This window comes from Lagopus muta, chromosome Z (genome assembly GCF_023343835.1).
Source record: "Lagopus muta isolate bLagMut1 chromosome Z, bLagMut1 primary, whole genome shotgun sequence".
Classification (NCBI taxonomy): Eukaryota; Metazoa; Chordata; class Aves; order Galliformes; family Phasianidae; genus Lagopus; species Lagopus muta.
Genome location: NC_064472.1, coordinates 62,937,931 through 62,951,286, shown reverse-complemented (window position 1 = coordinate 62,951,286; position 13,356 = coordinate 62,937,931). Strand labels below are relative to the sequence as shown.

At 45.7% G+C, this 13,356-nt stretch overlaps 1 protein-coding gene across 6 annotated transcripts in view; it reads right to left on the bottom strand.

Moving 5' to 3' along the window:
- The window catches only part of SSBP2 (single stranded DNA binding protein 2), a 157,781-nt gene extending 155,323 nt beyond the window's left edge, over positions 1–2,458 (bottom strand). For 2 of the 6 annotated variants that reach the window (XM_048930472.1, XM_048930474.1), the window contains exon 1: positions 2,244–2,458. In XM_048930472.1, coding sequence (XP_048786429.1) covers positions 2,244–2,302 — 59 coding nt within the window. In that variant the 5' untranslated portion in view covers positions 2,303–2,458. The remainder of the gene's footprint in view (positions 1–2,243) is intronic. The other 4 variants (XM_048930473.1, XM_048930475.1, XM_048930470.1 and 1 more) reach the window with 3 other exon arrangements.
- Positions 2,459–13,356: the final 10,898 nt, after the last annotated feature.

Below are 13,356 nucleotides of genomic sequence, written 5' to 3'. Positions count from 1 at the left end.
AATCCAATTTTACAGAATAGGAACGCGTTTGCCACAAAGAGATAACAAAGAATGCTATGAAGAAATTCAGCCTTTTTTCTCCCACAGCTTACATGAAGACTTGTCTGTCCCTGGCCAAGTCTGGACAGTGGAAGAGGTGATGCTGGAACACAGCTGTCATGCCCACCATGTGGTAGGGGTAGCCCAGACCCAAAACCAAAGCACAGCTGCTCCAGAATGGGAGAAATGGGAGAAAAAGAACGCTTTCTTAGTTCATCCTTCTCTGCTCTTTACAGGCATCATGCCCTTCACTGTACTACTTTTCGAGCAGCACTGTACATCTCAGATACAGAACCTGGTATTATTTCTCTGGGAATGACTGTCCAAACTTCACATTTGTTGTTAAGCAATATAATAGAGGTAATTTACCCCCAAAACTCGGGTGGGAGGGGCAAAGAGAAAGACCATAGAATGAACATTGCTTTGGAACTGATAATTTGCCAGGGGGTACTGTAAAAATGACTTGCAAAACTTGTTCACTTTATTTAATAGAGATGACATAACCTCAAACAAGATAAATATTAAAGGCGGCACACAGCGAGATACCACATTAAAAACATATTTGGTGCTGAATCAGTCTGTAAAATATACAATATATCACATCTTTAACTGAAATAAAATGCGAACAACACACACCAGCTTCCACACTGGTAAAATGCTCCTCAGGAGCCTCTTCACATGCTCACATGTCCTCACGAGGAACACGTGTGTTCTGCACACCCAAACCCCATTGCGCTTACTCAGTCATTGCAAGTGCATTCAGATCTGCCACTGGCTGCTCAATTTGGCTACTTAAATCTCAAGGAGACAAAACTAAAAGTTGCATGTTTGGATCTAAGAACTTTGAAAATTCAAATTAAACACAGTTATAATCTCGTTCTTCTTGACTAAGTGACTGCCTAATGCCTCAGACATGCATGTTTTCTCCAATTTCCAAACAGACCAGACTCTATGCAGAAGTCAGGGCTGTGTTCTCACAGAGACCTTTAATCTGATGGTAACTTTTCAGCGCAGAGCAAGAACTCGTGCATCATCTCGGGAGTAGCACTGCACAACCATGGAACAGCTTCACAAGGAAAAATAACGCAACTCCCCAAGAAAAGTATGAGGACCGCAACGACGGAATCTGCTCTGCTAGGGGATAAGTTCAAAGGATAAGAAAGAAGGAATAAATCTGGAAGGTAACGGCGTTCGTCGGGGGAAAAGAATCCTTAGAGCAAGCCTGGGAGATGAAGGGACACGTCTAAGTTGCTGGCTGAGCCCGTCGCTACGCCGCTGCCCCCCACCGCTCCCGGCCCGGCCGTGCCCGTGCCCTGGCAGCAGCCCATCCTGGCTCCGCAGCGCGCATCCCGTCCGCGCGCCACCCCAGCGCAGCGAGGGAGCCGGCGTCCGCAAATCGAACAGCACCATCTAGCAGGGCCCCGCAACTTTGCCGAGCAGGGCAGATACTTCTCAGCAATACGGCGGCTCGGCAGCCCTGCCTGGAAAAGTAGCGCGCCTTTTAGCACCGCACGCGACGTTACGATGGCTGGAACACGGAAGACAGACCGGCCGCAGAAGGAACGGAGGGACCGAAGGCGCCGCGAACTTCCCGCGCCGGTCTCGGAGCGGAGCGCCGCGGCTCTGCCCCGCCGCGCGGCGTGCGCCGCCCCCGCGGTACCCCGACCAGCGCCCGCGGGGCGCTCCGCAACTCCCCGGCGGAGAACGGCTGCTCCGCACCGCGCCGCCCGCAGTCGCCGCCGGAGCGCTGCGCCCGCACACCGCCGGCAGCCACCAGTTGCTCGGCCGCGCCGTGTCCCGCCGTCCCCGCGGCTACGGAGGGGCCGCGCGGCCCGGGCTCGGCGAGACCGCCGCAACGCGAAAACTTTCGAGGCGGCTCGGTGCGCGCCTCCCCAGGGCTCGGCGGCGCGGCGCTCCCGGCCCGGAGCGACGCGGTCCCGGCCCGAAGTTGGGAGCCGGGAGCTGCCAGAGCTCCGCGCCCCACGGCCGCCGCGCTTTGTTCCCAACTCGTCCCCGCGCCGCGCCGCCCGCTCCCGGCTCCGGCCCCGCCGAGCGGCGCCCGGGGCGCCGCACCCCCCGCGGGGCAGCGCGGGTCCCACTCCGACCGCTCCCCGGCGCCGCGCGGCCACGCGGCCCGAGCGCGGCCGCCCCCGGCGAAAAGTTGTTGGGCGCGGGGCTGGGGACGGCGGCGGGGCCGTACTCACTTCTCCCGGGCCTGGCTGTCGGACGGGACGCTGCTGTTGCTCTTGCCTTTGCCGTACATGCCTGCGGAGAGCTCCGACTGTCACGCACCTGTCAACCCATCACAGCCTCCCCGGGAACAGCCCCGTCGCCATGGCGACGCCGCCACACACACAGCCCATTGGCCGGCCGGGCCCGAAGCCACGCCCCCCCGCTCCGTGACGGGCAGGCGGGAGCCGGGCGGGCTGCTCCCTCCTCCCCCCCCGCCGCTCCCCCCGTCCCCTTCTCCTCCCTCCTCCTCCTCCCCCCTCCCCGCTCGCGCTCTCCCTTCCCCGGCGCAAGGGGGAATTAGAAACGGTTCTAGAAGGATTTTAAACAACTGGCTGTTCCGAGCGCCCGCCACCCGCCCGCCGCCGCTGCCGCCGAGGGGGGAGCGCGGCGGCGAGCGGCAAAACGCGGAGCGGACTGCAGCCGGCGGCCGGGCCGCTCCCTGCACGGAGCCTGCCCGCGGCCGCGGAGCCGGGTCGCCCCCAGCCACGACGCCCCGCCGCGCCGAGGAGCTCGGGCGCTGCCCTCCGCCGGGCCCGGCCGCCCCTCGCAGTGCCGGGGTGCCGAGGTCGGGCGCGCAGCCCCGCAACGCGGCCGTGGGCGGCGGGGGGCCGTGGGGCGGCAGGGAGCGCCTCCTGAGGAGAAACCTGTCCTTGGGGAGACGGAGGGGAACGCACGGTGGTGTGAGGGAAATCGAGGAACTGCGCTGGGGGCTTTGAAGGCTGTGCACAGAGACGTGGTGGCAGCCGGGGAGCCGGGGTCACGCAGCGCTCTGCTCTCCTTCCGCGCCCCGCTCTCCTGAAGTACGGCCCCACATCTGCCATCCTTTGGTACCCGCTCACCTCTACTAACACACAGCTGACCCGAACCCACCCCGTCGTGCCGCCCGAAGGCTCTCGGTGCGCCGTCCCCGGCGCTCCCAGCGCTCTCCGGCCAGGCCCCGCCGTGCCAAACCACCAGACAACACCTGGGGCGGGAAGTTGTGCGCGGCACGGACCGCCGGCATCTGTTTATCATTGTGAGAGCCGCAGCAAAGCGTCCTCTGGATCCTGAGCTGCAAGAGCAAAGGAAATGGTTGGGGAGGTGAAATTGTTTTGGGGGGGATTAGGAGAGCATTAACGAGCGACTGGAACAAATTAGCGATGGAGCGGTAGAGACAACAGGAAGGAGCAGAACGCCAAGGAGTCCTGCACGGCCAGTGGCTGCACGCAGACCGTTCCCCACTGTTGACTCCAGTGGGGTGGGATTTGTGCTTTTGCAACTCGCTGCAGTAAATCACCAGATTAATGCAAGCTGCAACAAAGGCCACTGTATGCCAAAGTTGTCTGCCGGCCCCGGGCTTTTGCCCCGCAATGTTTTTCATGCAGGTCGGTGGGATGGAGTGATAGAGGTGGGTCTGCTGGATGGTGCCAGCATCAGCCCAGGCCTCTGCGCCACCACTCCTGCCCACATCCAGGTCACACCACCTGCAGTGAGGGAAGAGCTGTCCACAGAGCTCTGGTGGGAATAGGAAGGAAGCGGGCAACTGGAGAGAATGAGCATTAAGGGAGAGGTGGGAAGGGTGAGGGAGGCCGACACAGGAAGAGAAGGAGGTGTAAATGGCCATGGGGGAGAAGAGAAAAAGGAAAGAGAAAAGCACAAGAACAATGCACAGTGAATGTGGGTGATGAAAAAGGGAAAGGACTGTGGAGAGAGAATCTGAGAATGGCATGTAAATGAAGAGCCAACCAAAAGGATGTGTTTTTCCTGCATTCATACCGAATAATACTTACATGTCTTGTAGCATGGAGTTCACATGAAGGCTAGCCATGTGACTGATTGTATTCAGTGTGAATACAGGGAGCGGAAAATGGCACAAAGAAAGAAAGGCAGAGAAAGAATCAGAGCAGAGAACAAAGAAGGACCTGGGTTGTGGGTAAAATAAAAAAAAATAACGGTAGTCTGAGGGAGGAAAATAGTGAACATGGACACGCTCAGGCAAATGCACACAAGATAGGTAACACTTATTTTGGTTCAGATGCCGCAGTCCTGAGTACAATTTTCATCTGAACGTTTGCTTACCCATGTGGAACAGCCGTTGCCGTCCCATCAGAGACGTTGGCTATCTCCTGTCCAAGGCTTCGTACTGCCGTGGTATCAGCACAGCTCTGACATGGAGCTGGTAACAGCAGTGAAGTGGTTCCTGGCTCTTCTCTGTGTCTTCCTCTTTTCCCTCTTTATTTATTTTCTGCAAAATCTCTCTGGCTTGCCTCAATAGTTTTGATTGATTTGTTTGTGGCTTGAATGGCGGGGGGCTATTTTGAGAAGATGGCTATGTCAGTGCTGTGTTGCTCTTGCAGGGGGAAAAGTTGCTATGTGGAAAAGAACTACGTTGAGGTGTTTCCTAAAAATAAAATGAGATTGCTCAGTGTCCTTTGGATATGCATTCCATCCATGAGAAGATTTTCACAGCTGAAAATGCTTTGTTCCCATTTTTCATTTGCATTCTTATGATTTATTTGGTTCTGAAGGACTGCAGATGCCTTGGATGTTCCTAGATCAAATGATGGTTGGTGGGCAAATTGGAGCAGGGTGAACTTCTAGAGGGCAGCATTGGATGTCCAGAATTGAGCAGGGTGAGTCTGCTTCCAGGGGCAGTGTTAGAGCTCCTTCTCTGCACAGGTATGACCCTGGACGACCATTAGCATTCGGGTGATGACTTTGTAATTTTGCTTAGAGATCCTTCAGTGAGATACAGACATAATGCCAGTATTTATTCATTTATTATGTGTATGAAAAACAGAGGGCAACGCAGAGTTTGATCATAGGACTTTGCTGTAGATCTGCCAAGCTAGCATTACAACTGCCTCTGCAGAAATTCTATGGGAGTGTAGTATCCTTTGGAACAACTCAAACAAAGCGCTATCCTGTGGATACAAGAGTTGCCAAGCGAACAGGTACAGTAACACAAAAACATCCTGTGGTCTTGTGAAGTCTTATGTACCATTTGTCCTGTTTGAAAGTCTTTCTGCACATGTAGTATCTGTATCTGTGCCCACACTCAGATCATTTCAAGCACAAACACGACACTTAATAGCAGCAGTTGTATCTCATGAGGCCAATATTGTAATTAATGAGATTTGAGACACATATACTGAACCAAATTTAAGTTTCTGATACCAGAAAGGAAGATCCAGTGTTGGTTTAAAAGGGGGATGAAGGGGTGGCTGTACTTTAAAGCTTCTCAGTCCAACACTGGAAAGGAATTCACAATGTATTTTTAGAGTGTTATAAAAATCTCTTACATAATGCTGATTAATTCTTAGGTTTTATGGAAGAGCACTGGGCTTTGTGTGTAAGAGTGTTGACCAGCTAAGCCACTGAAAAGGGCTGGTTTGGGCTGGATTTTTCTTGGACTGCTTAGGTACAGAATGCTGCAATTATTCAATTATTACAAGATTTTGCTTTTGTTTGGGCGTGTATGAATATTTCTCTGGAAACTGCATCTTATTCTTGGAAGTCTTTATCATTTTAAAACATATGCTATGTTATATCACCCTGTCGGAGATATGGGATAGCTACAAACTGTTGGTGTGGGTTTTTGTTCCTCTCTCTTGCTGCAGCTAGTTACATTATGGATTAACACTGAGAATGTCTGCAGTGAAACATTACTCCTGTGGCTGTGTAAGACTTACTTAAACAATGTAACTTGTATTACAGAATCATGATTTTCCTCATATACTTGCAGTAATATATGCAATTAATATACAGTTCTGCCCATTCTGTTGATTTTCAAAATCATCAATCTAACTGGCAGCTTTCAGACAGCTTTTAACAAAGGCCTATTCAGGAAATTAAGCCAGTAAATGCTGCTCCCGTCTTTTAATTGTAGTTATATATAGTTATTGCTGTGTGTAGCTGGAAAGATTTTTTGGACAAGATATCATGGGAAAGAGAAGCTTTTGTTTGGTCTTTTTCAACAGATATGTGACCGAGGCAGCTTTGAAGCTGTTCCCAAGAATCCTTCTTCCTTCTGTGGGATGTCTTATCTTTGTATGGAGTTTCTGACTATGGACCTCATTATGCAGTCTTTCGTTCTTGTGCCATACAGTTGGGTAAGAACTGCTCAGGTGAGTGAGGTGAGTCCTAGATCTTTATTAGAGAATGAAGATAGCTGGAATGCCTGGTTCAGAAGTGTTAAACAAAAGCTTTGTTTTTCCCTATCTTCCGGTTGGGAGGGAATAAAAGGAAATAAAAGTAATTATGGCTCAGCAGCGGGAAGAACAATATAAAGAGAATGCTCATGAATGGCTCTTTAATAACCTATTTGTCACCCAGGTCTCCTTCCAGCAAGGGCTCTCTCTGTATCCATGATGCCATTTACAGGTGTTTCAGCCCTTCTGCTAGAAGGAGTCTCCACTGCCACTGAGAGTTAATCCTGCTCTGCAGAGTTTAGTTGCTGGAATTCTTTCATGTTAAAGGACACTTGTCCTGGGAGACACAGAGCAGCTCACTGAAGAAAGCTGGGGCATCTTGCAGCAAAGAGCCGTGGGATGAGGAGAGGCAGTGCTGTACACTGAAAGCAGCAGGAAGAATTTGCTGGCTGCTCCGATTACTCCTGTAACACAGGCTGTAGTTGCTTGCTCACTCTCATTCTCCCATGAAACCTATGTTTTGGCCCTGCCTCCTCCTTGCTCTTTTTTTTTTTTCCCCCCAGGAACCACAGTTTCTTTCTGTCTTTGGAGAGGAATCAAAAATTCCTTCCAGCCTCCTGCTACACAGTTCACCCTTGAAAGGGCCAGGTACAATTTGAGTGCATTTAGCTTATAAATAAAACTTGGCAAAAATGAAGCTGTCATTAGTTTATTGCCCTTAGTGACAATTATATGGTTGCCCACAGGTGTAAATAAGTACATTACTTTCCAGTTTGTGTGTGCAAGTGCAATTCAGAGTGCCAGGAATTACCTGCAAAGGGCTCTGTGACATACAATCTGAGTTTGTACAGTAGAAAAAGGCATGATTTGTAAGTACTGTTTCCCTCCGTATCAGCTCTTTCTCTTGCATTCTCTGGTGTCTTATGTGGTTTCCCATCTCCCTGATGTTGTTTCCACAGGTGGGGCTTTCCCAGCGTCTCCTGCTCACTCTCACACGCAGGTGCATGATGTTGTCTGATGTTGGTGAAGGCTTGAACTCTCAATGGCTGTCATGTAGAGCTGCTCAGTTATGGTCTCTCTTTTCTCCTTGGCAACATATTTTCACTTAACTGAATTACTACTTTTTTGGCTGCTAAATGTGATTGTTACTTAGTAATGTCTTCAAATGATGACTGTATTACATGTAAGCACATACAGCATGTGGGATTGCCCTCATTTCTTTCAATGATATGGCTGAAACTGGTTGTTTTAATCGGTCAGACTGAAACTACATATTATCAAACAAACCAGTTTGTAAAGAAATAGTGTGTAGCCTCAGTTACTAACCATTTGAAGGACAGCTGAAAGACGTCTTTGATGGTTCAGTGATGTGCCACATCAGGAATATGAGCTTATGTGCTGCCTGGGCCCCAAACCAGAAGAAAACAGAATGAAATCTGGAGGATGCAGGTCCTTCATTGGGTAAATGTAAGGCCATTTTGAGACTGAGCCCTACACAGTGCTCCACATGGACAGATCCATTTCTGTGTGATGTGGGTGCAAGGATTCATAAGGACTTTACTGCTACGGTGCCTTGGCTCCCACTTCTAGGACTTAGTGCTACGTTAAAAAAACCAAAAAGCACATAAAACCAACAAACAACAACAATAACAACAACAACAAAGCCAGAAATGGCATTAGGAGAATCAAAACTGCTTTTAGCAAAATCAGAATTGCATTTATTTTGAGGGTCTCTACACTCAGTAGAACGTTACAAAAAAAGGATGAACCCAGTATGGAATTGCTGAAAATTCCAGAGCTGGTTTGACATATGCGCTGCTATTGGCTTCGACAGGCTCATTTTATGTGTTTCTTACTTTGGGCTTCAGGACGAATCAAAATGCAATGTTGTTAGCCTGTATCAATGAGGCTGTAAGCTGGGAGTTGCACAAGTGTATCAGCAGAAAAGCGTTTGGCTTTAGCCAGCAATTAATCATGACTAGGACAAGTAACCTCTCCAGAACTCTCAGGTTTTTGTATTTATTAACTGCAGTTCATTAAAATATATATATATATTCCAAAGTAAGCAGTAGCAAAGTGGAGATCTGGAGAAATAAATGGCCCAAACTATCACATTGTGACAGCTTTGGCCAAACCTTTACTCAGTTTTATAAAACAAATATAGGTGATGTTGTGTTGTCAAAATATCTCTTTTCATTGGATGCTCATTCATGAATAAAATAGTTCATTTTATTTTTCCATGTATTTACTGGGCATCCAACAGTGAATTCACTGTCGTCCCAGAGGTGTGCCATATTAGCCAATGCACATCATACATGAGTTTTATGGAATGTTTATGGTTTGCTGCTTTTTTTAAATGTGTACATCCCAAGAAAGATGGAAAGCACTTCGGACTGTGATATGGGATTAAAATGTGAAGGAGGTAATTTCTCTGGATCTCAAAAATCATAGGAAATAGTCATTGTCTGCAGTCTTTCTCTTCTTTTCACTAAGTATGAGATGTGCAAGAGAACTCCAATAGCTAAGTGTTATTTCATTTGCTTTCCACACCAACATTTGAGCATTTTCTTCTTTTACTTTTTATGAAATATTCATGTCCAGTTAGAAATGAATACACTGAAAACAGCTAAAATTTCACCCCATTTTGGACCTGCGGCCCAAGAAGAAGCTTATGATGATTGAAAACAGTGGCACACACCAAGTCAAAGTTACATCAGATCTGACTGATTGTTTAACAGCTGCCCAACAACGCTGTTAAAAGTAGGAAAGAAAACCACACGTTATTTATACATTCATATTTATATATGTTTTGTTTCTCTTCACCTTCCAAGAGATCATAGATTCAGAACTGAACAACAGCATTTGGGGAATATAATCCACAGAACGTACACAAAAATCCAGCAAAATCACAAGAAAAATTGATCACTACTCACTAGTGTATCGAATCATGAAAAAGAGGTGTTGTTTAACTCTCTGTACTCATTAAACTGAAAGTACATGGAACTTCTTTGGTTTGCAAGTTTCAGGTAAAATGCACTGTAAAACTCACTTTGTTATGTTTTCAGCTTTTCATAGGTAATTGAGAGATATGAAGAGTAATGACAAACTGATGCCCTGTTACAACTGTGCTTTACAAGCACAATTGCACCAGAGGAACCAAATTACAACCTATTCATTCTGATCTCTAGGTACAGAACGGTAAAACATGGTTATAATGGGGTATGGACAATGCCAGAGCACTGAGGATGCACTAGCTTGGAAGGGGAAACCATTTAACTCTCAATACCTTCTGTGATAAAAGTACAGAGGGACTGTGAGGATAATGTGCACTTTTGGTTCATCTTCAGTTGAATATTTTGAATAGGTAACCAGGTAAAAGGCAACTGTGCGCTGTAATGTTAACACATGAAAATCATTTTAGACGTTTGCTTCGGTTTTGTGCAGCAGATTTTTGTTGGTTTTTTTTTTTGGTTGGTTGGTTGGTTGGTTTTTTTTTGTTTTTTGTTTTTTTTTGTTTTTTTTTTGTGAGACAGAGCCTTTTGTAGAAGCCAGACTATTCTTATATTCTTTGGCATTTCCATTTATAAAAGCCACTCATGTTTACACACACACACACACATGATATTGTTCATCATATATTGTTCAGCTGGTAAGGAAGAAATAAAAAAAGAAATTGATACCAGTCTGCAGATGTGTTCAAAAGCTTAGTGAATTCTTCAAGCTCTGTTGTGGATCATATTTCATTAAACTGCAATAAAAAAATCCTTTTTTACCTTGTCTTTGTGTGTTCTGAGGTGGGTTTGTAAGGTTTGAATTAGTAGGTAATCACCAAGAAGTCTCCTTTCATGAGGCTGCAGCTGGGAAATGGACAGTTTAATATTAATCTAAAGAACAAGCTTTCCATCTCCTTTCTCTTCTCGTTCCTCTCTGCTCTTCTGCTTCATCATTTTCTTCTCCAGGGTCCCTGTCCTAAAGCCATCTTTGTAGAAATCCAGGAACTATAAAGCAAGAGTAGAGCCTAGTTTTTCAAAGTCCTGTTTATTGACTTCAGTGAGAACAGTAACACATGAATATTCAGGATGGAAAGATCCTATTCACTGATGTATCTGGGATTACTTATTCAGCTAAGAAACAAATATTAAAGGAACCTGCAGGCTTATGAAATGTTGTGCCATCACCATGCCAAGGGGAGGTATAGAAATGATCACTTTGGCCTCTCAGAGAGGAAAAACGTTAAATGCTTAAAGAAAGCAATTAAGCACAAGTGATTGAACTTTGTTAGAAATAAATAGCATGGTTTTGAAAATGTGTTATGTATCTGCACCTATGCTGTCTGTACAGCAAGAATATCTTTAAATGTGACACTGGCTTCCATCATTTAATGACATATCTCAGACAGTGTCTGAGTATCACACCTTCTGCTGCTGTTTTGCCTCTAAGTCCATTCTGGCTTTGCTTTCAAGCAAGTTGAACAAGAATGTGAAGCTAGTTGCAAAGTCTAACTTATTGCATTTTTGTAGATTAAAGGACATTTATTCGTACACTTCACCATTTAACTCATCTACTAGAAATCCAACATGGTGAACGAGAGAGGACAGTCCCAAACCAGGGTCACCAGGGACTGATAGGCGTCTAAGAAAGGCATTAATTTAACTCTTTATGTTCTCTGCACACCAAGGGATCTGTGAGCCTGTTGGGACATAATACAAATCAAGGGTCTGGGCTGAACAGAGAGCTCCAAAAGGTTTATCCTTTCTTCTTTTCTGGATATAAATAGCACATTTGAATAAAACCTTTTGCTGTTTACTTCTCTGCTCTTCTCTTGAGTTACCTTTTACATATCTGGTGGGGATATTTAGGGTGCTGGACTAAAGAATTCCACTGACTCTTGTGAGATTTGCTCATGTGGGCAGATAAGTTATTGTGCCTGAATCCCCCAGGTGTCCTTCTGTCCAATGACAGAAGGACACTGTGGGTCTGAGAGGAGAATCAAGTCCTTCCTGAGCGGCTGGTACTGGGAAGGTCACAGGTGAAGTCCTGAGCAAGAGAACAGAGATGCCCTGGGGGGTTTCATTAGGAACTGCGACTCCTCCAATCTTTTTCACCTGTTGAGGTCTCCTCATCAGATCTGGCTGACATGGTAATATCTTGGCTTCCTAGGATATTCAGCTAAGAGGTCTGAAATTTAAAGTGAATTGAGTTATTTAAAATACCTCTTTTTTGTTATTTTTTTATACCCAGTGTCAAAATGTATAGCTTATCTTCATGATGTTTACCTGACTTGTGGGAGCAAGAGTCCTCTACTGATTCAAAAGCAAGCTTGAGAAGCAGAGGTGGTTTAATTTCTTCAGTTTCCCCAATTTTTTCAATTTTCCTAATTATTTTAAATTCTCTCTCAAAAAGAAAAATAGAAGAAGAAGAAAACTATATATATATATGTATATGTATACACATACACACACACAAAAAAAAAACCAAAAAACAACAAACAAAAAAGCAACAAACCACTCTTTTCTTCCAATAGAGCTGGACACTACTCCCTCCAGAGTTTACACTATCCTGAAATTCAGACTGCATCAGCTTCTGCCTACTGTATCCCATGCCATAAGTTTTAGTAAGAGATAAAGAGGTGCATTTTTTATAAGATTGTGAATAATGTAGAAGAGTGTGGGGTAGGAAAAGAGCTCTTGTGGAGATCCTTCTCGGCCTGGAAGGGCATCATGTCTGATTAAGACAACTTACTTAATTCCAAACACTGGTAACAAACAGAGGTGTGGAGTGGCATGTATATGAAAGAGGAGAACTTTTTAATCTCACAAGCTGGCCTCAGGGGTTTTGGTTCAGCAATAGACAGAAGTTATATAGAATTCCCAGAATACAGCTGGTGCACCCATAACAGCATTGGCTATAATAGGATTTTTTACTGTGCTAGGAATGAAATATCGGGCTCTCATTGTTATCTTCCCTTGTGCAGCTGTAAAGAATTTATTTGTGAGTTTTACAATATCCAGAGGTGGTTCCTTTGTACCCTTTTTCAATAAAGTTGAAATGCCAAAAGTTTTTTAGTTTCTTATTACTCTCTTTGCCCAGTAGAAAACCCTTGTGGCAGTCCTGAGGCTGGCATGCCTGCCCTATCCAGAATGATTTCTGAAAGAGGCTGTTGTAATTTCCTTGCATAGCTGGTTGTCCTAATGCCATTTTTAGTTAGCCCAATACTGAGCCTTTTCCATCTTGCTGATTTCTACAAGCTCACGCCAGATGGGTGAGACATTTACTGAGGGTTCTTAAGTGTTTCTTTATTTTATCTATCCTTGAGAAGACTCAGTTTTTGGAATTCTCTGTGTGATGTACTGAAATTTCTTGTAGTGTCTTCACCTTACAACAGAAAAAAAATCTCATATGTGAAAGGGGAGAACACGTTTCACTAGAAAAATAAATGTAATTGTCCTGAATGCCAAGGAATCAGGAAGCCCTATTGTTCCCATGTGCAAGCTTTCTCCCAGTTCATAGCTGTGTGAGACTGCAATTCCTTGCAGAGTTTGGCTCTGATTTCTCATTGCCCAAAGTTGAAGTTGGAGTAGGCACTTGACCGTATTTCTCAAATACTCCATTTTCCATCATCAGTTGGTGGCTGCTCATGCAAATTGTTCTGGATTTGACACTACTGTTTGAATGTATTCAGTAGTGACAAAAACATTCCTTTTTTTAAAAAGCTGTCAGAATGAAAGGTAACTTTAATGTTAATGGCAATGAAAAATTAATCTAGCTAAGAAATACACAACCAGAAGGAGAGCCCTTTTTAGATTATATTTATCTTCCTCCCTGCACACTGATTTTTAAAATCAATTTTAAGAATTTTTTTTTTTTTCACTTTCTTCCACTATTTTCATGAATTCCCTTTCACCTCCACAGATGTTTGTAATGTCCAGGGAAACTGTGCATTTTAAATTCAGGT